Source organism: Phacochoerus africanus, chromosome X (assembly GCF_016906955.1).
Source record: "Phacochoerus africanus isolate WHEZ1 chromosome X, ROS_Pafr_v1, whole genome shotgun sequence".
Classification (NCBI taxonomy): domain Eukaryota; kingdom Metazoa; phylum Chordata; class Mammalia; order Artiodactyla; family Suidae; genus Phacochoerus; species Phacochoerus africanus.
Window position 1 is genome coordinate 22,734,798 of NC_062560.1, and position 24,194 is coordinate 22,758,991.

Sequence of the window (24,194 nt, forward strand, 5' to 3'; positions counted from 1 at the left end):
TGGCCACGTCAAAACAGGCCTGATTTTGACTTTACCGCTATTGGGGGTTTATTGCTTTAGCGAAGTTAGAGGCTTCGGGAGTGTCGACTGACCCTAGCTGGGATCTGGACACACTGGAGAACCGCACACTAAAAATAGTTGTGTCGACAACCACCACCAAAGCAATGGCTTAGGCCAAACAGTCCCAGTTTATTCCATCACCCCTCTGTTTCTATGTAAAAAGGGTGGGGTCGAGTGTCTGTATCAACTCTGTACATCCTGCAATATAAAATAAGCACAAACCAAACCAACCCCCCCCCCCCACCCGCCCCCTGAGTGAGGTCGAAAGGCAGAGTCGCCTGGTCTCCGCAGCTGTGCTCTGCAGGAGAAACGAAGGCAGCCTCAGGGCTGGGAGGCGGCCTGCGGGCCTCTGCTCTCTTGGCCTTCGGCTGGGCTGGCGGCTTGCTGGCCCTGAGGGCGCTGCCCTGGCAGCTCTGCGAAGGCTGTGGCCCGGGCCGGCGCCGCCTCGCCCGGCACGAGCCGCAGGCGCACCTGGGGCCGCGGAGCCGCTGGGGGCCCGGCCCGCCGCGGGGGGAGGCTCGGCCCTGGGCGGCCGCGGCCGGAGCCGAGGCCCGGCTGAGGCGGCAGCGCGGCCCGCGGCTGCAGGAAACCCTGGGCTCCACCCAGGTGAACCACCACCGCCTGCGGCACGGGGGGGACCGGGCCCTGGCCGCCAGAAGCGCGGGACCTTGAGCCCAGGGCCGGGGGCTGCCCGGGGCGCGCGGCGGCGGCGGGGCGCGGCGGGGACGGCGGGCGAACCAGCTGGAAGAGCCGCGGCGGCGGCGGGGCCTGCTGCCCGCTGCTCCAGAGGAGCGGACCGCGGGGCAGCTGCACCAGGGTCAGGGGCTCCACACCCACAGGCCCTTTCACCAGCAGCTGGACGCCTCCGCCTCTGCGACGGGCGGCGGGGGGCCGCGCTCCGGCCGGGGCCGGTTCTCCGGGGGCAGAGCCTCTCTCGGAGGCCGGGCCTGCGCCGCCGGGGCCCGCCACGCCGGGGCCCTTTGGGCCCGCGGAGGCGGCCGTCCCCGGGGCGCCGGGGGGCCTCTGGGAGGCACCTGCAGCAGACAGGGCGGCGGCAGGGATCCAGCTGACTCGGTGCAGCTCCACAAAGGAGTTCTGGAAGAGACCTGGCGGCCTGGGAGCAGGGGCAGGCGCCGGAGATGCCAGAGGGCCGCCCGCCTGCTGAGGAGTCAAAGGGTCACCCCGCGGGCTCTGTCCTGCCCTCCCGGGAAGTCTCTGGAGTGGAGGCGGGTGTCTGGCTCCCCTGCCCAGCGCTGAAGACACAATGCACGTGATCTGAGGCTGTTCTGGTTCTTTCCCCGGAGGGGGCCTGAGACCCGCTGGGCCATCGGAGCTGAGCGACATCTGCGCTGGACACTGGGCGCGCTCCTGGACCACTTCCTCCGTCTGACTGGCCACCTGCCCAGCATCAGTCTTGGGCCTGGGCAGGACACTGTTGGAATGCTCCCCCGAGGACGAGTCGGGGGGACACAGCTCTCTCTCCAATGTGGCTTTTTGACAGGCGCTTTGTCTAGGGGCCCTTTGCCCAGAGGCAATTGAATTATCAAGCTGCTGCCCAGTGGTCTGCCTTGTTGCCTGGGACTGGTAGCCAGCCTCGCACCCAAATACAAAACCATCTCGTGCCTCCTTCCTGGGCCAGACTGTTGGCTGTGAGTCATCACATCCGACAGCCTTCTTCCCCTTGGCATACTTCTCCACATCCACCTGAGAAGGTACCGCCAAGTCACAAGGTCTCTGTCTCCACGTGTCTACACAACTGCCTGCTTGAAAAGCTTGGAGGCCATCGCGCTCACCTGTTTTACTCTCTCTTATTTTTTTGCAAGAAGCCAGTACTCTTAGCTCAGGAGGAGGTGGACACTGAGACAGCTCCTGCTGCCGATTCAGCGAGGCCATGGCATACCTCTTGAAGCTCCTTTTCATGGGAAGAGTGTTCAGCTTTTGCTTGTTGTAGAGCAGTCTGTTTGCAGTGCAGGCTACGGATACAGAAGGGTCTAGACACAGGGGTTCAGCTGTAGCCAAGATCAGCTGGCTCTCAAGCAAAAGTCTGTCCTCCTGGGTCCATTTCTGGGTATCGCTGGTTATGGCCTGTACATCGCAGACTAAAGTCTGCATCGTGGGGCGTAAGAGAATATGCCTGCTTTGGTAGCCGGGAGGGAACTTCCCACTGGACTGCCTGTAGTCCCGTATTTCTGCTATGACACACCCACGATGAAAAAGGTTAACGGGAGACTTTTCCAAGAGATCCACCAAAACGGGAGGTAATTCTTCTGCGTCCAAGTATTCGAGCAGTTCCTTTTCTTCATAAGGCAGTCGAATGCTCTCTGAATAGGATCCATTTTTTCCCTTGAGCATCAGCGAGTAGCCCTCCTTTCCTGGGTACAGGTTGACCACCAAACATGGCAAGGACTCTCTCCTAACAAGCTTCTCTAACAGGTTCACGTTGCTTCTCAGCTCCTCTGTAACCTCAGGCTCTCTTTCACATTCTTCAACATAAATGTCGTAAAGTTTTTCATGGAGCGACGGCTTCCCACTGGATGAGTATTTCCTTTTCGGCGGTCTCTGTTGGGCCCTTTCGGTAACATATTCCGCATGATCCAAAGCTTGTTCTAGAGCTCGCTGCATTGTGGTGCAAAACGGGGGCCCTACAAGAAGAGAATACGTGTGCTGATGAACTTCGAAAACCCTAGGTTAAAACCTTGTGTGCAAAATCGACGCACATTACTGCAAACGCAGCCACTCCGCAGTGGATAGACGAGCCTTACCTCAAAATGGAGACTGAGAAACCTGCCCCCGAAGAGGCAGCGCGCTAAATACTTGCAATTTTCGGAAATTCCTAAAAGGCTGTGAGCTTATCCTGCGCTGAGTCTTGCTTGCAGTGCTGCAGATGGGCCGGAAGTGCATCGCCGGGCTTTTGGTGCCCGCACCGCCCCCCATACGCCCCCCGCCCCCCCGTTCCCGCGCATCCCGGTGTGCGCATGCGCAAGGCTCAGGCCTCAGCCTTCTCTTGCCTCCCAGGCTCAGTGCCAACAGTCTGCACTTCCGGTGCTGCTGCTTGCTTTTCCGCTGTGGGCTGGGGCTCGCCAGGTTTTTCTGTTCATAGAACTTGGTTTTTTGTTTTGTTTTGTTTTGTTTTGTCTTTTTGCCTTTTCTAGGGCCGCTCCCACGGCATATGGAGGTTCCCAGGCTAGGGGTCAAATCGGAGCTGTAGCCACCGGCCTACGCCAGAGCCACAGCAACGCGGGATCCGAGCCGCGTCTGCAACCTACACCACAGGTCACGGCAACCCCGGATCTTTAACCCACTGAGCAAGGGCAGGGACCGAACCGCAACCTCATGGTTCCTAGTCGGATTCGCTAACTACTGCGCCACGACGGGAACTCCATGTTCATAGAACTTTGAAAGCGGGCGCCCCAAAGTACAAGCGGACAACAAGAAAAATCCATACTTCTTAGGTGCGGCTTTAGTACACACCACTTTATTGAGAAATGCAGTTGCTGGCAAGGTCATGGAAGGTGGTCATTTACTTTCTCCGCGATCAGGTCCCTAAGAATTATTCACTGTGTTTTGGAAGCCCTTGTTTGCTCTCAATGGCAGGACTGCTCCTGGTGTCTGTCACCAATTTAACACACCCAGAGAGTCCCCATTCCTAGCTCTTGCCTACATGGAGGTCTGTTGTATTCGGTGCATCAGAATCCCCTAGAGATGGCCTGCCTGATGGTTTTCATAGAGATGGGCATATAACGTGACATTCTTTTACCCAAGAGTTACCTTTTATTTCCCTAGGTACTACAAGAAGGGCTTTATAGTTGTATAAGTGTGTGGTGGGTAGTTACATTGTGGTTTACAGTTTAGGATTAAACTGTTTAAAAAGGTGGTTTGCATCTGATAGGGTTGAAAAGTATTGTTCCAGGTGATGGCAGTGCAATTTTTTTTTTTAGTTTTATTGAAGTATAGTTGATTTACAAGGCTCTGATAATTTCTGCTGTACAACAAAGTGACCTGGTCATATATATATATACATATACACACACACGCACACACACACATATCCATTCTCTCTCAGATTCTTTTCCCACATAGATTATCCCAGAATACTGGGTGGAGTTCTCTGTGCTATATAGCAGGTCACCACTGGCTAATCGTTGCATATAGCCACTGTGCATATGCCAATCCCAAAGCCCCAGTCCAAGAAGTGCAGTTTAAATGATCACTCTAACTGTAGACCATAGTACCGTCTTCATGGTGGTTTATAGCGAGAGGATTGAGGCCTCGGTCATTTACGGGCCATTGTTTTCCATTAATATTGTTGCCTTGAAATCTGCCAGCCTTTCTGGGCAGGTTTTCTAAGGAATCGCTTGATGTTTAGATGTAGACATCATGATAATATGGTATTCTTTGTGAAGAGTCACAGATGAGAAGAATTCAAGACAAAATGGTAAAACTCCTGAATTATAGACCACTGTAAGAGTTTCTCTAACCAATAGCCATTATGGTAATTACATATTGTAGTAGATACTGTCTGTTCAAAGAGGATTAAAAACTCCTGGGAGTTCCCTTGTAGCACAGCCGGTTAAGAATCTGGCATTGTCACTGAAGTGGCTCAGGTGGCTGCCATGGAGCAGGTTCCATCCCTGGCTACCAACTTCCATATGCTGCCGGCACAGCCAAAACAAAGCAAAACAAAGCAAAACAAAGCAAAACAAAAAGTCAACTCCTTGACTAAGTGTTCCTTAAATATGTGCCTTGTTCAGGAATAGACAAGAATAATTTTCTCCTGGCATGTCTGCTATCTTTGGCCAAATGCCTCCAGTCATGCCCCAGTATCAGCGGGTGGCTGATTCCAGGACCCTTCCCACAGATATTAAAACCCACAGATGAGATGACTAGATTAAGAAGATGTGGTATATATACACTATGGAATACTACTCAGCCATCAAAAAGAACAAAAGAATGCCACTTGCAGCAACACGGGTGGACCTAGAGAGTCTCATACTGAGTGAAGGAAGTCAGAAAGACAAACAGCATATGATACCACTTATATCTGGAGTCTAATAAATGGCACAAAGGAACCTTTCTAACAGAACAGAAGCAGACTCATGGACTTGGAGAACACACTTGTGGTTGCCAAGGGGGAGGGGGAGGGGGAGGGAGCGGGTTGGACTGGGAATTTGGGGTTAGTAGATGCAAACTTTTGCATTTGGAGTGGATAAGCATTGAGATCCTGCTGTATAGCACAGGGAACTATATCTAGTCATTGTGATGGAACGTGATAGAGGATGATGTGAGAAAAAAGACTATTTACACACACACATATATATATGTATATGTATAACCGGTGCCTTTGCTGTTCAGCAGAAATTGACAGAACATTGTAAATCAGCTATAATAGAAACAATAAAAACATGACAAAGAAAACCATCACAAACCCTGTAGATGCTCACTCCCTTTCAGTAGGCCCTCCTATCCCTACCTCCAGTTCTCTGTCCACAGATTTAATAATATGCCATCCAGGGTGGGTTGAAGCCACCAGTGCAGAAAGCACGGATACAGAAGGCCAGTGTACTTGTTGGAGCTTCAGGATGGGGGGGTGGGTGGGCTTGAAATGAGTTTCGTGTCTTAATCCTTTTGAGCATCCCTCCCTGTGTCTCTTTTCCCACCACCTGCCCACAGTTGGGCTCAGTGTAAGACTGGGGAGTCAAGCCATAGCTTGCTCTCCACGCATCCAAGTAGCCAACTTTAATAAAGCCCAAATCCATGAAAGAAACATGAGCTCTGACCCTCACTCAAAGCACTGCCCAGTCTTCCGCCTTGAATAAACGAGCTTAGCTGCCTGCTGGCCTCTGGCAGGCTGCTCAGCAACCATGATGCCTTCACCTTCGGTCCCCAGGAATTTACTGTGTGTTGGGTCTGAGAACGTGTCAGTGTGTAGCAGCAGCATTCCCTTTAGCTGGAGAAGCAAACCAGAAAGGGAATTCTCCGCTTTCGTGCGGATCCAACTAGGTTATGCTGGGGGAGCAGTGGCCCCGTGGCCCTGTGTGGGGGTCAGGTTATCCTGCCAGAGAGTAAAGGCGTCCAAGCCTTTGGGGGCTGCTCCCGGCCTGCAGACTAGACCCCCAGCTTCTCAGCCTGCCCGAGGAGGAAGGCTGGGACTGGGGTGAGGCCCCCAGGGGCCTAGGGTACAGGATGCAAGGAGACCCCACCCTCGGGTTGTGCACGTCCCAGCAGGGTGAGTGCCCTGGATGCCTCACTCTCCTCACCTGGTCCCAGCCCTGCAGGCAGGCCCCTCACCACCTGGCACCTGCCTCCTTCCCACTCCTCTCTCTGCCCTCTCTCCTGTGCCTCCCGTGCTTCCTGTGCTCTGAGCGTGGTCTCTGTGCTCTTCAGGGCTCTGGGCCCTCTCTGCCTAGTCACCTGCTGCTCTCCACCGGTCTGTCAGCTCGGATACCCGCTCCTGACTTCCAAGAAGCACACCTCCTTCTCTCTGCTCTTCTGCCAAATCACACATGCTGTAGGCCTTACGCCAGCCGGGCTTCCCCAAAGGGAAGGCATCCAGTGTTTGCGCCGCCCTCCACACCCAGCCTCTGGATTCTCTGAGGGCAGACACGACGCCTCTGCCATCTTTATTTGGTCACCAACTTGGTCATAACTTGGCACACAGCGGGCGCAAGGATGCAGGAATGATTGACCCCGAGTTACTCTAGTTATTGCACCTCAGGCTCACGTAAGTCAATATGTGATCTCCTTTTTGGAGACGAGAAAAGTACCCAGAGCCAGGTCTGCCGCCTCTTGGGCTGTACTGTGCCAGGGCGTCTGAGCCTTGGCCCCAGGGACCTTGCTGTGCACTGGGAGGTGTTAGGCAGCATCCCTGGCCTTCCCCACTGGATGCCATTGCACTCACCCCCCGCCCCCGCCCCCGCCCCCCGGTGCGAGACCCACAAGTGGCTCCTGCTATTGCCCAATATGCCATGGGGGCAAACTCGTCCCCCTGGTTCGGAGCTGCTCAGTGCCCACATACTCCGGGAGCCATGAGCCTGATCCCAATGCAGCCCCTAAGGGGACGTCCCTGGGTCCCCTGCCTCCGCGGGGAGGTGTGTCTGCCCACCCTGCCTCGGGGTGGACTAGATGTGCAGCCGTGACGGTGTCTTTGGTCGGGATCCCCGGCAGCAAACCCTGACAAGAGGATTCAAGTGCAGGGCGTTTCTCTGCGAGCTCACCCCACCCAAGAAACACTGGCCAGGGGAAGGGCGGCTGAGTCAGGGACGGGAAAGAAGGCCATCCAAGGCCCCGCCCGAAGTGGGCAGAAGGCTGCTCGAAGCAGCAGCCAAGCAAATCCTGCAGGAGGCAGGGCAGAGCCAGCCTCAGGCTGTCCCCCCCTCGAGGCAAGGAGGCTGGGCCCCGGATCCTTGTGGTCCCCTCTCTCTCATGGGCTCAGGCCCGTCCTGGGAGCAATGTTTCCTGTCACTCTGGGCTGCCGCCTGCGGAGCCGCCCATGCTGATGAGGCCTGGAATGCCCTTGCAGAGAGCGTCCCGAGGACTGGGGGAAATCCTCTGTCCGCGTGGACAGAGTGGCAGGTACCGTGGGGAGATGGCGGGGTGCCCCCCGCATCCGCTCCCCCTGGGCTGAGAGAAGTGGAAGAAGGCGGCCATTCATTGCTGATGACGTAGAGAATGTGCCGAGTCACACATCTGGGCCCGTGCAGCGGAGAACCTGTGCTCCATCAGGGGAAAGGGGCTAGTTCCTGTGCGTTTCTTGCCCGCTCTTAACGCCCAGCAGGCCGACACTGGAGAGCGTGACCTAGTCCTTCCTTCCCACCAGGAGGAGCCCGGGCTACCTGGCCCCGGGTGCGCTGGCTGAGGCTCTGTCCCTGGCTGAGCGTGTTTTCCAGGAGCTTTAGTTGGCCTGGTCAAGCTCCGCACGGCTCAGCCATCCCTTGCACTTGGGCTCCCTAATTGCCGGGTCTTTGCACAAGATGAGGTTTTGAAGAATTGTTCTCAGTGCAGACCCTCCTTGGAGCACATTAGCAAGCGCGCTGGCTGAGTATAAGGATCCAGCTGCTGCCCTCCCCCTGCCCTCCAGCAGCTCAACATAGATGCACATGCTGAGAAAAGTCATGGCCAGATTAAGACATGCTAGAGGAGGAAGGGACTGAATTAACCGCAAGATCACTTAGCTAGTTCACAATAGTCAACTGGTTTGTTGTAGAGAACACTGAGCTTTAGGTCTAGGTTTTGCCACCTCTCTCCTGCTGTAGCTAATTAGAGGGACAAGCTACAGCCTTGAAATGACAAGGATGAAGGATTGGGGAAGGTGAAGAGACTTTGCTTGTTGGTCTCATCTCCGCTTAACCCTCCGTCACTCGCATTGAGACGTAATGTGTTCCTTCTGTGATCAGACCCCAGCGTCAGTAAAGCAAATCCCAGGCAAGGTGGTAGCTCTGTGAGGTTGTGAGCGGAAATCACTCCCGCAGCCTGTTATGTCATTCCGTGCTGCCGCATCTCCTAGTTGTTTATTGGATCTAAGGACTTCTCAGAGCCCGTAAGTGTTGCTTTGTGTATTTATTTTCCTCTTTCCCCCTTTTCGTGAAATGTGGGTCCCCCTTCAGTTTCTTCCACTTGCACAGCTTTTCCCATTTTACTGGAAAAAAAAATGAAATGGTATGTTTTTCTGGTTTTATTACTTTGTTAAAAGTTTCATCCTACTCCTTGAGATAAATAGTCCTACCCTGAGTCAGGGTTTCTCAGCCTCTGCCTGTAGACATTGCTGTTAGGAGCTGTCCTGTGCACTGTAAGGGTTTTGATAGCATCTCTGGCCTTATCCAGTAGGTGCAAATAGCAGTTCTACCCCAGTTAGGACAACCAAACATGTTTATAGACATGGCTACATGTTCCTTGGGAGGCAAAATTATCCGCAGTTGACTCACAACCCCATGGTGGCGCAGAGGGAATGGGATGGACTGGGAGTTTGGGGTTAGTAGATGCAAACTATTACATTTAGAATGGATATGCAATGAGGGCCTACTGTATAGCACAGGGAACTCATCCAATCTCTTGGGATAGACCACAATGGAAGATAATATAAGAAAGGGAATGTATTTATATGTATGGCTGGGTCACTTTCCTGTACAGCAGAAATTGGCACAACATTGTAAATCAACTATACTTTAATTAAAAAATAAAAAATTTTAAAAATGCACCATGATCCTATAATATCACAAGATAACTGTGTTTGGAGAAATGAAGCAGCAATCTACAAACCCAAAAATGCTTGGCACCTTGGGAGTTCCTGTCATGGCTCAGTGGTTAACAAATCCGACTGGGAACCATGAGGTTGTGGGTTCGATCCCTGGCCTCACTCAGTGGGTTAAGGATCCGGCATTGCCGTGAGCTGTGGTGTAGGTTGCAGACGTGGCTCGGATCCCACGTTGCTGTGACTCTGGCAGCTACAGCTCAGATTAAACCCCTAGCCTGGGAACCTCCATATGCTGCAGGAGCGGCCCTAGAAAAGGCAAACTCACACACACACAAAATGCTTGGCACCTTAATTTCTAGGATGGTTCTTCAAATGACTAGATGTGACTTTCGTTTTTTGTTTTTGTTTTTTTGCTGCAATTACTGTTACGGTTGGCCCTGAATTATTTTGCTAATCCTCTAAATTTTCCATTGGACTTGATGAATTGAGTCTCTGGCCAGTAGGAGAGATGCAAACAAAAATATTATTAATTTTTAGAAGGTAGATTTTCAGAAATAACAGAGATTTGCTTTTTTAATTCATCTGTCTGATAACAGTCACTAAGGATTTCCAAGTTTTCTAGGTTTACTCAACAACTGAGGATGTTTGCTCACTTCAGTAATTTTTTTCTCTGATCTTCATTCAATATTTGCTCTTTAAGTGTATGTTCCCTACACTTCATTTTGTTTTCTTAATGTCAGACTCACTCCTTCCCCTGCTTTCTCTAATTACAGTAAATTCTTCACTGACTTCAAGCCTGATGGCTTTAGCTACCATCAATACATAATTATGTCTCCAGCCTGGACCTCCCCTGAACTATAGGCTCATAATGTCAAAGATACCTATTCAGAATCTCTACATGGATGCCTCATAGTAATGTTGAATTTAATGTGGCCAAGCCCAGTTCCTGACCTGCTACTCAAACTTGTTCGTTTGGCAGTGTAACACTGGAGTTCCCGGCTCAAAAAACACCTCTTTACTGGCTGGGATATGTCAAATTTGGAGTCAGGTTTTTTGGTTTTGTTTTGTTTTTCCCTAGGGGAACCATGTATGGGTTTCATGAGATCTTTAAACTTCCTAAAAAAGTAGATGAACTTCAGATCATTCCGGAGAACCTGTATGGTTTTTTTTCCTTTTGTTTTTGAGGTGGTGAGGTGGGAGCAGAGGAAGCATAGAGCATCTGAGGGAGGTGAGAAAAAGACCAGAATCTCGTGAGGCCAGGAAGACATATTCCATCTACCATAAAACTTTCTCATGGAGTGGAGGAAAAGACACCACCTAGGAAGAGACCTTGTGCATGTGCCACATGGGTGGGTGGGACAAACTGAGCCAGCCTGCGGGACTCACCATCTATGGCACAAACTGCACAATAAAACCGCCAAGGGAGTTAAAGTACCCAATCCAACTGTTTAAGATCAGCCTTTTTCTTCCTAAACCCTGAAGGCTAGATGCCACTTCCCAGCTGTTTCCCTTCATAGTTTCTCTGCTTTTGTGATCCCTCAAGGGTCTGTTGATGAGTAAAGAATGTGGAGATCAAATGAGAGCCCAGCCCATTGGAAAAGGGTAATTCAAGAAGACCACAGGTCCCCATTGCTGCGTTGTCTGTCTGCCCAGGGGAATTTTCTTTGGAAACCCACGGACCTAACACTAAAGGCCGATGAATTCATTTGAGAAGGAACCACTTTGTTGGAGGGATCTCTGCAGTGAGTTGTCTCAATCTTTGCACATGGGTCTCCCATGGCAAAAATGTTCACTGGCCCTTCTGCTTCTGGCCTGGGATGTCAGTACTGGCAAAGAGGAGTGTTTTGAATTTCCTCCATTAATCTGAAAGTTTTCTTCCTGAATTATACAGCGTATTCCATGTAGGGAAAGGCCTTAGAATCATCATAGTAGACCCTCCATAAATAGGAGCTATGTACCCCATAAGAGAGGTGATATACTTCCCAGTTTATAGGCAAGGAAAGAGATGCCAGGAGACTAATCAGAATCATCCTGGCTGATAACAATCAGAGCAGAGGTTCGTATCCATGGCTATTCATTAAAGTCACCTGGGGAGATTTTAAAACTAGCAACAGGAGTTCCTATCATGGCTCAGTGGTAACGAACCTGACTAGTATCCATGAGGACGGGGGTTCAATCCCTGGCCTCACTCAGTGGGTTAAGGATCCGGCATTGCCGTGAACTGTGGTATAGGTCACAGACATGGCTCGGATCCTGCCTTGCTGTGGCTGTGGTGTAGGCTGGCAGCTATAGCTCCGAATCGACCCCTAGCTGGGAACTTTCATGTGTTGAGAGTGCAGCCCTAAAAAAAAAAAAAAAAAAAAGTCTAGCGACACATGGAACCACCCTAGAGATTCAGTTTTATTAGTCTGGGTGGTGCCTGAGCATCCTTCACTTTCAAAAGCTTCCCAGAGCATTCCAATGTATAACTGGGATTGAGAACCAATACTTCAAAACTTCAGTCTTGTTTACTACCTCTTTCTGCCTCTTCCAGACAGCACCTGGTCCAATGGTACCGTTTTACAAATAACACTGAGGTCCAGGGAAGATTAATGATTTTCTTAAGGCATCAGAACTAGAACTAACCATTTTTTTAAAAAATCACAAATTATAACCCTTCTTTGCCTGTGCATCAGCTAAACGCAAACTTGGCTGAGCATAAGGATCACCTGATTGCTTGTCAGAACTAAAAACTGCCAGGGTCCATCCCTAGATATTACTATTAACTAGGTCTGTGGTAGGATTCTGCTGTCTGTAATTTAATAAGTAACCCAGTGATTACTATGATCAGGTCAATTTGTTGATTCTGTATCATTTTAAAAATTAGATTCCACATACAAGTGATATCATCTAATATTTGTCTTTCTCTGTCTGACTTACTTCACTTAGTATGAGGATCTCTAGGTCTGTCCATGTTGCAGCAAATGGCATTGTTACATTTTTTTTTCTAGCTGAGTAATATTCCGTTGTATGTATATATACTACAGCTTTTTTATCCACTCATCTGTCAATGGACATTTATCTCAATTCTTAACTAATGTGATTGTGGATATTTTCTAAGCTAAAGAAAATTTTAATTCTTTTCATGGTGGTGCAAAAAAGAACTGAAATTTATTTGTAAAGATTTTTCCTTGTGCTAAGACATTGAGGAAAGGTAACAACCCTGCTTTATCAAACTCTAGACTTTCATTATGATTCCTTAATTCGTTCTTTCTTTGGTTGTTGTTGTTGTTTTAAAATGAAGTGGGTAGCTCTTCAATCAAAATAACATGGATATGCACTTCCGTTTGTAATAATTTGTGAGTTGAACTCAAATGGTTCTAGCTTTGGGAATGGAAAATAAACTGGCTACTACTCTGACCAGTTATCATGACACATTGCCACTCCGCTCTCTGTCCCGAGTTTGGTGGTCTCCAGTCAGGATGGGTGAAGCAGTTGTAGTCTTAGGTGACTATGCTGGAGAGTGCAGCTCAGCAACCATTTGTCACAGGATCCCTGACTGAACACGTGACTCTATAGCCATGCCCTTAAACTCCAAACTTCAAGGCAGTTTTACTAAGAGATGCAGTGGAAAGAACTTCTGGAATCTAACTCTGAAAACCTAGGGTCCCCCCACCCCCACCCCCACTAGCTATATGACTATGATCAAATCATTTTACTTGCGTGAGTCTTGCTTGCACATCTGTAAGGAGAGGATAATGATATCCATTCTACCTATCTAGTGATGGACATTTGGAAATTACATTGGTTAGCATTGGCCTCATAACAATCCCAAATCTCTGTGGTATCCGACAATATTTATTTTTCATAGATTTACAGGGTCTAGCTAATTGAGGCTGGGCTTCCTGGGCAACTTTGACGATACTGACTGGACTCATATGCCTGGGACATGACTGATCCCAGTAAGGCTGAACAAGGGTGATTAACCCAGACACAATCCCTTTCATGGAGACTGCAGAGCTGCAAGATCGCAAGAGAGCAAGCCCCATTGTGGAAGCACTTTTACAAGCCTCTCCTGTGTCATGTCTACCATTGGCCAAAGAAAGCCACATGGCTGAACTGAAACTTAAGGAATAGGCTTTTATATCTGGCCTTTTGATGGAAAGATCCATAAAGTCACACACTAAATAGCATGGATAGGGGAAAGATGAAGAAATTGGAGTGTTAATGCAGACTAACACAGTTGATGCTTATAAAATGCTATGCAAAATATACTAATGTGATGAAACTTCTGCAATCCAGAATGACACGTAAATTAACCATATGTGAAGAAACTAACTTGAAAATAACTTTTATGGATAGAAGAGAGTATAACTCAGTTTATATTTCAAATATTTTCCTTTTTCATGGGTTTGTAGGTAGTGTTATATATCATGCCTCGGTAAATAAATAATTGTGCTCCATAATTGTGCTCTAAGTGATTCAGAGATTTTTTTTCTTTTCTCTTGGTTTAAGAGCTTGAATAAAGCCACTTGTATATGTCTGAGGTTCATTTTATAGTTTCGTTTTGCTTTTTAGGCCCACACCTACAGCATATGGAGGTTCCCAGGCTAGGAGTCAAAATGCCAGATCCAAGTCGTATCTGTGACCTATACTGCAGCTCATGTCAACACCAAATCCTTAACCCACTGAGTAAGGCCAGGGATCGAACCTGCGTCCTCATGGATGCTACTCAGATTTGTTTCTGTTGTGCCACGATGGGAACTCCCATTTTATAGTTTAAAGTTATGTTTCTCTGGCTGATTCCAGGGAAAAGGAGCAAGATCAGTTGGAGGCGAGCATGGAATATCATGATATGTTGTGAAGTAACGAAGTGATCAGAAAAATGATAGTGACATGCCACAGGTACCGAGGAGCCAGCTCGAAAGGGCTTCCACTGGCTAAATCTTAGACAATTTGAGCACCAAAATAATTATTTGCAATACTGAATTATAAGCCAGTGGAAAAGTAGATAGATAAATGGACAAATGGGGGAGCAGGCTAGTGGGTTTTTGGTTTTAAATAGAATACCGAGGGCTGGTCAATGTGGAGGGAGTGCTATAGTTGGAAGATTATCATTTTGCAGACATCATAATAAAGCCTTGATGAGGCAAGAATCACCAATGGACACTAAATTTAGGGGGAATTTTGATGGACAGGATATTTCCATGGCTGTTAAGTATCTCCCAGAGATTGCTCATCAGTAGCAAGGGAAGGAAAAAAATAGTAATTATACAATGGAAAAATTGGACAACACCTAGACCAGGTGACCAAAGTTAACATTACCAGTGAAGGAGAGGTGGACATCATGTAGCTCTAAAGGTGATACCCTGAAAAAGATAATGTTACCTCTTGACTGAGAGTATATGGTCTGAATCTAATCATGAGGAAACAGCCAGACACAAAACAAGGAGAAAGTTGTGGGGCAGCATTCTTTAAATGTTAGTGTCATAAAACACAAAGGCTGTGTGAATGTTCCAGATTAAAGGGGTCTAAAAAGACCTGACAGGGAGTTCCCTTGTGGCTCAGTGGGTTAAGGATTCAGCATTGTCACTGCTGTGGCTCAGGTGGCTGCTGTGGCGTGGTGTTGATTCCTGGCCCAGGAATTTTCATAGGCCACAACCATGGTAAAAAAACAAACAACCAAAAACCCCAAAACCTGACAGCTCAATGCAACACTTGAGCCTAAACTGAACATTGTACTACAGGGGAGGTGAAAATACCACAGAGGACGTTATTAGATCAACTGACAAAATTGAAATATGGACAGTAGATTAGATACAAATATTATTGTTCTGGCAATGTTGAAGGAACAGGGACCAGACTTACCCTCCTACCTTAAACAAAAAGAACCAGATAAAATACATGACATGATGGTTCGCAGACATTGGACAATAGGCAGCACAGGACAGAGATCCCTAAGAGAAGAGAAACAAACGAGGCGAACCCTCTCTTATTGCCTCTGCTCACTGCTTGGAGCAAGTTTCCAAGCCTCAGTGCAGCAGGGGGAAACCCAGACAGAGCCCCTAGTCTTCCTGAGCTGAGGAGACATCGTTGAGAATTTGGAGAGTCCTAGATGGCTAGGATTTGCAGGGCGGAGGACCAGAGAGGAGAGCGCTACATGGAGATAGAACTCTGAAGGTCTGCAGAGGGCTTCCCTTGGGTCACCTGCTTAGCACTGACCTGTGGATGAGTTTCTAAGGATATTACACAAGGCCCAGGGAATGAGCTCCCAAAAGTATCAGGTGAAAAACTCCCTGGAGATCACACAGGGTTGGGAATAGCTCATCTTCCCAATAGCCAGACTGGAGAACCCTTATATGGGCATTAGGTGGGGTACTTAGAAAGCTATGCTCTCAAGCAGTGGGATCAAGCTAGGCCTAGACCAAAGGCTGCTCTGGTCTGACTCAGCCAAACAAAGCTGAAGAGCAGGATGTGAAAGAAATTATTTCCAATGAACTTAACTGCATTCCAGAGGAAAGCTCAAAATTACTTACTAAAAATTACAGAATATTACAAAAATTTTTAAAAAACCCAGAACCTAACAATGGACCCAATGTCTGCCATCCAATCAGTCTGTAACTGTACTGCGGTTATGTAAGAGACTATTCTTAGGAAGGACACACTGAAATATTTAGGGATCAAGGGCCATGATATATGACATTGGCAAAGAGGGAAGGTTGGAGAATAGATGAATCTGGGTAAAGAACATATAGAGGTCTTTGTAAAATATTTATTTTTACAACTTTTTCTAAATTTGAAATTATTTCCAAGTAAGTTAATTCAAAAAAGAAATATAAAAACAACGTTTCTTATGCCTCAGAAACCGGCATAATCCTTTTTGGATAATGCTGTGATGGTGCTCATTCCATCCACAGGAACGTGTATAACTTTTAATTATCAGTTGCTACAGAGAATTGAAAACAACATTCAGGAGGGATCTTGCAAAGACAGCAAATCGGGGGAAAAAAGAAGAAAAATCTAACAAGTAACTATTTGTTACCATGATGGGCATTTGGAAATTCTTTAAATGTTGGCTTTTCTCCCTCATTAGCCAATGCTTCTATTTTGCTGAAGTGAGGGATTTTCCAGTTTACTTTCCTCCAACCTGTCATGACATTCCTCTCTATTGCATTCTGGGTGAATGGCATCTAGATCCTTTCTAACCTAAGTGTTGAGGAAATCTGACTTACTGGTCAAGGAAGGAACAGATCCTAGTACGAGGCAACCAGTGACAGAGACCTGTTCCCTGTCTCATTGGGACCTAGCACTTCCGAGTGGAGCCAACAGTTCTCTCTGCAGCACTGGATGCTGCAGTGTTTCCACAGGTTCAGTCTAAGTCGGGGGCATACAAACCTTCAGTCTGATGGGAACTAGATTGACCAGAAGAGTCGGAAACAGACTTAACCAGAGAATTCTGGCTCCTGCTCTTCCTTGGTAACCCTTGAGGTCCTGCAATATGGGTCTAATGTTCTGTTGAGGTCTTTGCTGTTCTTATCTTGTGACCAGTGGGAATCATTTTTCTACATTGTGTGATGATCCTTAGCTAAAAGAAGAAAATGCCTAAGTTTGCGCTGTACCACAGTGATGAATGTAAATTCCCTGATTAGTTTGGATTTTGTGGCACCTGTAATATCCTATCCATTTTGGCCTGAGAGAGAGGAGGAGATATCACAGATTTTCAAGCCAATGGAATAGCCCCTATTTCTGATATTTTGGAATAAATTTGACCGAAAGAAATAGGCTATTAGTGGGGGGTGTGTGTGTGAGAGAGAGAGAGAGAGAGAGAGAGAGAGAGAGAGACAGAGACAGAGACAGAGACAGAGACAGAGACAGTCCCTGTCTTTAATAGCCCTGGAACTGACTCCTCTAAGATGTTCAAAGAGGTGTTCATTGAACCTTTTCCTGTCTCATGGTATTTTTTTTTTTTTTTTGCTTTTTAGGGCCACCTCCATGGCATATGGAGGTTCCTAGACTAGGGGTCAAATCGGAGCTGTAGCTCCTGGCCATACCACAGCCACAGCAACACCAGATCTGAACCACATCTGTGACCTACACCACAGCTCATGGCAATGCCGGATCCTTAACCCACTGAGCGAGGCCAGGGATAAAACCCGCATCCTCATGGGTACTAGTTAGGCTCATTTCCACTGAGCCACAGTGGGAACTCTCTCATGGTCTATTGACTTGATTTAATATGTAACTTCTCTTCCCACATTGGTCTTCCCTAATCAGAAACATTAGCAAGCCTAAAGTATTAAGTAGTTTTATTTTGGAAAACCATGAAAATTAGTCTTATCCATGACTAATGAAAATTTGTGATTCAGACAGTCTCTAAAGGTTCTGCAAACCATACGAAAAAAATCACTAAGTAAAAACAAAATGGTTAGCCTGACGGGTAAAGGGGATATCGAAGTCATTGATAAGATTCTGCGCTACATCAAGCCCAGTGGTTCTCAACTTTGACTGCGTATAAGAATCATTTGGAGAGCTTTAACCACTTCCATGACCAGGAAGCCAAACACTGAATTTTTAAACCTCTCCATTTATATGTGGAATTTAAAAAATAAAACAAGCTAGTGAATGTAACAAAACAGAAACAGATTCACAGATAGATCAAACTAGTGGTTACCAGTGGGGAAAGGAAAGAGGGGAGGGGCAATATAGGGGGAGGGAGTTAAGAGACATGAACTACTAGGTATAAGATAAATAAGCTATAAGGATATATATATATTTTTGCCTTTTTTTTTTAGGGCTGCACATGTGGCACATGGAAGTTCCCAGGCTAAGGGTTGAATCAGAGCTGCAGCTGTTGGCCTATACCACAGCCACAGCAATTCCAGATCTGAGCTGTGTCTACAACCTACACCACAGCTCATGGCAATGCAGAATACTAAACCCACTGAGTGAGGCCAGGGGACAAACCTACTGATGGACTCTAGTCGGGTTCTTAACCCACTGAGCCACAATGGGAACTCTGCTACAAGGATATATTGTACAGCACAGGGAATATAGCCAATATTTTATAATAACTATAAATGGAGTATAACCTTTAAAAATTGTAACTCATTATGTTGTATGCCTGAAATGTATAATATTGTACATCAACTATACTTCAATTAAAAAAATGAAAGCTCCCCATGTGATTCCAATGTGTAGCAGCCAATGTTGAGAACCACCGATCTAGAATGATATTTGACTTTCACCTTCACTGTCAGGCAGTATTTCTTTCTTTCTTTCTTTCTTTTTAAAAATTTTTTTAATGTGTTCAATTTTATTAGTCTCTTCTTTTGCATGTACTGCCTGTGTTTCTTTTCTTTTTTTAAAATTACTCAATGAATTTATTACATTTGTAGTTGTATTTCCATCCCACAACCCCAGCGCATCCCCCTACCCCCAAACTGTCTCCTTTGGAGACCATAAGTTTTTCAATGTCTGTGAGTCAGCATCTGTTCTGCAAAGAAGTTCATTCTGTCCTTTTTTCAGATTCCACATGTCAGTGAAAGCATTTGATGTTGGTGTCTCATTGTATGGCTGACTTCACTTAGCATGATAATTTCTAGGTCCATCCATGTTGCTAAAAATGCCGGTATTTCATTCCTTTTAATGGCAGAGTAGTATTCCATTGGTATATGTACCACCTCTTCTTGATCCACTCCTCTGTCAATGGGCATTTAGGTTGTTTCCATGTCTTGGCTATTGCAAAGAGTGCTGCAGTGAACATCGGAGTACATGTGTCTTTGTGAGTCATGGTTTTCTCTGGATAGATGGCCAGGAGTGGGATTGCTGGATCAAATGGTAATTCTATTTTTAGTTTTCTGAGGAATCTCCATACTGTTTTCCACAGTGGTTGCACCAATTTACAATCCCACCAACAGTGTCATAGGGTTCCTTTTTCTCTACACCCCCTCCAGCACTTATTGTTTGTAGACTTTTGGATGATAGCCATTCTGGCTGGTGTAAGGTGGTACCTCATTGTTGTTTTGATTTGCATCTCTCTACTAATGAGTGATGTTGAACATCTTTTCATGTGTTTTTTGGCCATCTGTATGTCTTCTTTGGAGAACTGTCTGTTTAGACCTTCTTCCCGTTTTTTGATGGGGTTGTTTGTTTTTTTGGTATGGAGCTGCAGAAGGTGTTTATAAATTTTGGAGATGAATCCCTTGTCAGTTGATTAACTTGCAAAGATTTTCTCCCATTCTGTGGGTTGTCTTTTTGTTTTGTTTAGGGTTTCCTTTGCTGTGCAGAACTTTTCAGTTTAATTAGGTCCCATTTGTTTATTTTTGTTTTTACTGTCATTACTCTAAGAGGTGGATCTGAGATGTTGCTGTCGTTTATGTCAGAGAATGTTTAGCCTATGCTTTCCTCTAAGAGTTTTATAGTGTCTGATCTTATATATAGGTCTTTCATCCATTTTGAGTTTATTTTTGTGTATGGTGTTAGGGAGTGTTCTAATTTCCTTCTTTTCCATGTGGCTGTCCAGTTTTCCCAGCACCACTTATTGAACAGGCTGTCCTTTCTCCATTGTATATTCTTGCCTCCTTTGTCATAGATGAGTTGGCTGTAGGTGTGTGGGTTTAATTCTGGGCTTTCTATCCCATTCCACTGATCTATATGTCTGTCTTTGTGCCAGTAGCATGTGGTTTTGATGATTGTTGCTTTGTAGTAGAGTCTGAAGCCCGGGAGCCTGATTCCTCCAGCTCCATTTTTCTTTTTCAGGATGTCTTTGGCTATTCTGGGTCTTTTGTGCTTCCAAACAAACTTTAAAATATTTTGTTCAAGTTCTGTGAGAAATGTCCTTGGTAATTTGATAGGGATTGCATTGAATCTGTAGACTGCCTTAGGTAGTATAGTCATTTTGAAAATAGCAACTCTTCCAGTCCAGGAGCATGGTATATCCTTCCATCTATTTGTGTCATCTTTGATTTCTTTCATCAGTGTCTTATAGTTTTCAGAGTACTGGTCTTTTGTCTCTCTTTTTTTTTTTTTTTTGTCTTTTTGCCATTTCTAGGGCCGCTCCCATGGCATATGGAGGTTCCCAGGCTAGGGGACTAATCGGAGCTATAGCTGCCAGTCTACGCCAGAGCCACAGCAACGCAGGATCTGAGCCGTGTCTGCAACCTACACCACAGCTCACGGCAACGCTGGATCCTTAACCCACTGAGCAAGGGCAGGGACCGAACCCGCAACCTCATGGTTCCTAGTCGGATTCGTTAACCACTGCGCCATGACGGGAACTCCAGGTCTTTTGTCTCTTTAGGTAGGTTTATTCCTAGGTATTTTATTCTTTTGGATGCAATGGTAAACAGGATTGCTTGCCTAATTTCTCTTTCTGCTCTTTCATTGTTAGTGTATAGAAATGCCATTGATTTCTGTGTATTAATTTTGTATCCTTCGACTTTGCCAAATTCGTGGATGAGCTCTAACAGTTTTCTGGTAGAGTCTTTAGGATTCTCTAGGTATAGTATCATGTCATCTGCAAATAGCGATAGTTTTACTTCTTCCTTTCCAATTTGGATTCCTTTTATTTCTTTTACTTCTCTGATTGCTGGGCTAGGACTTCCAGAACTATGTTGAAGAGTAGTGGCGAGAGCGGACATCCTTGTCCTGTTCCTGATCTCAGCGGGAATTCTTTCAGCTTTCACTGCTGAGAATGATGTAGGCTGTAGGTTTGTCATATATGGCCTTTATCATGTTGAGGTAGGTTCCCGTTATGCCCACTTTCTGAAGGGTTTTTATCAGAAATGGGTGTTGGATTTTGTCAAAGGCTTTTTCTGTGTCTATTGAGAGGATCATATGGTTTTTATTCCTCAGTTTGTTAATGTGGTGTATGTATCACACTGATGGATTTGTGGATTTTTTTTTTTGTCTTTTGTTGTTGTTATTGTTGTTGTTGCTATTTCTTGGGCCGCTCCCACAGCATATGGAGGTTCCCAGGCTAGGGGTTGAATCGGAGCTGTAGCCACCGGCCTACGCCAGAGCCACAGCAACGCAGGATCCGAGCCGCGTCTGCAACCTACACCACAGCTCACGGCAACGCCAGATCCTTAACCCACTGAGCAAGGGCAGGGACCGAACCCGCAACCTCATGGTTCCTAGTCGGATTCGTTAACCACTGCGCCACGACGGGAACTCCGGATTTGTGGATATTGAAGAACTCTTGCATCCCTGGGATAAATCCCACTTGATCATGATGTACAATCCTTTTAATGTATTGTTGGATGTGGTTTGCTAGTATTTTGTTGAGGATTTTTGCATTGATGTTCATCAGTGAAATTGGCCTGTAGTTTTCTTTCTCTTTTAGTGGTATCTTTGTCTGGTTTTAGTATCAGGGTGATGGTGGACTCATAGAATGAGTTTGGGAGTATCCCTTCCTCTGCAATTTTTTGGAATAGTTTCAGAAGGATCGGTGTTAACTCCTCTCTAAATGTTAGATAGAATTTGCCTGTCAAGCCATCTGGTCCTGGACTTTTGTTTGTTGGAAGTATTTTAATCACAGTTTCAATTTCAGTTCTTGTGATCAGTCCATTCATCTTTTCTATTTCATCTTGGTTTAGTCTTGAAAGGTTGTACTTTTCTAAGAATTTGTCCATTTCTTCTAGGTTTTCCATTTTATTGGCATATAGTTGCATATAGTAGTTTCTTATGATCCTTTGTATTTCTGCGGTGTCCGTTGTTACTTCCCCTTTTTCATTTCCACTTTTATTGATTTGACTCATCTCTCTTTTTTGCTTGATAAGACTGGCTAGGGGTTTATCACTTTTGTTGATCTTTTCGAAGAACCAGCTTTTCGTTTCATTGATCTTTTCTATGGTTTTCTTTGTTTCTACTTCATTGATTTCTGCTCTGATCTTTATGATTTCTTTCCTTTTACTAACTTTAGGTCTTGTCTGTTCTTCTCTCTCAAGCTGCTTTAGATGTAAAGTTAGCTTGTTTATTTGAGCTTTTTCTTGTTTCCTGAGATGGGCTTGTATTGTTATAAACTTCCCTCTTAGAATAACGGCTTTTGCTGCATCCCATAGGTTTTGGAGTATTGTATCCTTGTTGTCATTTGCTTCTAGGTATTTTTTAATTTTCTCTTTGATTTCTTCAGTGATCCATTGGTTGTTTCGTAGCATGTTTTTTAGTCTCCACGTGTTTGTGTTTTTTGCAGTTTTTTTTCTTGTTGTTGATTTCCAGTTGTATAGCACTGTGGTCAGAAAAGATGCTTGACATGATTTCAATTATCTTAACATTACTGAGGTTGGATTTGTAGCCCAGGATGTGATCAATCTTAGAGAATGTTCCATGTGTACTTGAGTATTCTTTTTTTTTTTTTTTGGTCTTTTTTAGGGCCACACCAGTGGCATATGGAGGTTCCCAGGCTAGGGGTCTAATCAGAGCTACAGCCGCTGGCCTATACCACAGCCACAGCAATGCCAGATCTGAGCCTCGTCTGTGACCTCCACCACAGCTCATAGCAACGCTGGATCTTTAACCCATTGAGGGAGGCCAGGGACCGAACCCGCAACCTCATGGTTCCTAGTCAGATTTATTTCCACTGCACCACGATGAGCACTCTGATAATGTTCCATGTGCACCTGAGAAGAATGTGTATATTGTTGCTTTTGGGTGGAATGTCCTATAAATACCTATTAAGTCCATCTGGTCTAATGCTTCATTCAGGGCCTGTGTGTCCTTATTGATTTTCTGTCTGGATGATCTGTCCATTGCTGTAAGTGGGATGTTAAAGCCCCCCACTATGATTGTGTTATTGTTGATTTGTTCTTTTAAGGTCGTTAGCAGTTGCCTTATATATGGTGTTGAACCTATGTTGGGTGCGTAGATATTTAAAATTGTTATATCTTCTTCTTGGATTGATCCTTTGATCATTATGTAGTGGTCTTCTTTGCCCCTTAAAATATTCTTCATTTTAAAGTCTATTTTGTCTGATATGAATATTGCTACTCCAGCTTTCTTTTGATCCCCGTTTGCATGAAATATTTTCTTCCTTCCTCTCACTTTCAATTTGTATGTGTCCCTAGAATTGAAGTGGGTCTCTTGAAGACAGCATATATATGGATCTTGTTTTTTTATCCATTCAGCCAGTCTATGTCTTTTGGTTGGGGCATTTAGTCCATTTTACATTTAAGGTAATTATATTTTTTTTGTCTTTTTGCTATTTCTTGGGCCACTCCCGTGGCATATGGAGGTTCCCAGGCTAGGGGTCGAATTGGAGCTGTAGTCTCCGGCCTACACCAGAGCCACAGCAACGAGGGATCCGAGCTGCGTCTGCGACCTACACCACAGCTCACGGCAAGGCTGGATCATCAACCCACTGAGCAAGGGCAGGGACCGAACCCGCAACCTCATGGTTCCTAGTCAGATTCGCTAACCAATGCGCCACAACGGGAACTCCCCTAAGGTAATTATTGATTTGTATGTTCTTATTGCCATTTTATTAATTGCTTTGGATTTGTTTTCGTTGCTCTTTTTTCTTCCCTTCTTTTTTTGTTCTCTCCTCTTCTGGTTTGATGACTATCTTTAGTGTTGTATTCAAGTTGATTTTTCTTATCTGTTTGTGTATCAATTGTAGATTTTTGGTCTGTAGTTATTCTGAAGTTTGGATATGAGTCTATATATATATGAGATTGTTTTAAGTTGGTGTTCTCTTAATTGCAAGTTCGTCTCCAGTGTCCTGCATTTGTACCCACCTCTTCTCATTTTCTGATTTTTTTGGCATAATTGTGCATGGAAGATTTCGTATCTTTACTGTATATATACCTTTACTGGTGAGCCTTGTCATTTGTGGTATTTTTGTTTCCTGTTGCGGCCTTTTCTTTTCTGCCTAGAGAAGTTCCTGTAGTATTTGTTGTAAGGCTGGTTTAGTGTTGCTGAATTCTCTTAGCCTTTGCTTATCTGTGAAGCTTTTGATTTCTCCTTCAAA

The 24,194-nt window shown here is 45.9% G+C and overlaps 1 protein-coding gene across 1 annotated transcript; it reads right to left on the minus strand.

The window, feature by feature from the left end:
* Positions 1 to 381: 381 nt before the first annotated feature.
* Positions 382 to 2,682, minus strand: LOC125117965 (transcription factor SPT20 homolog). Its single transcript, XM_047764155.1, has one exon. It carries the CDS (start codon positions 2,680 to 2,682, stop codon positions 382 to 384), a length of 2,301 nt encoding a protein of 766 aa, XP_047620111.1.
* Positions 2,683 to 24,194: the final 21,512 nt, after the last annotated feature.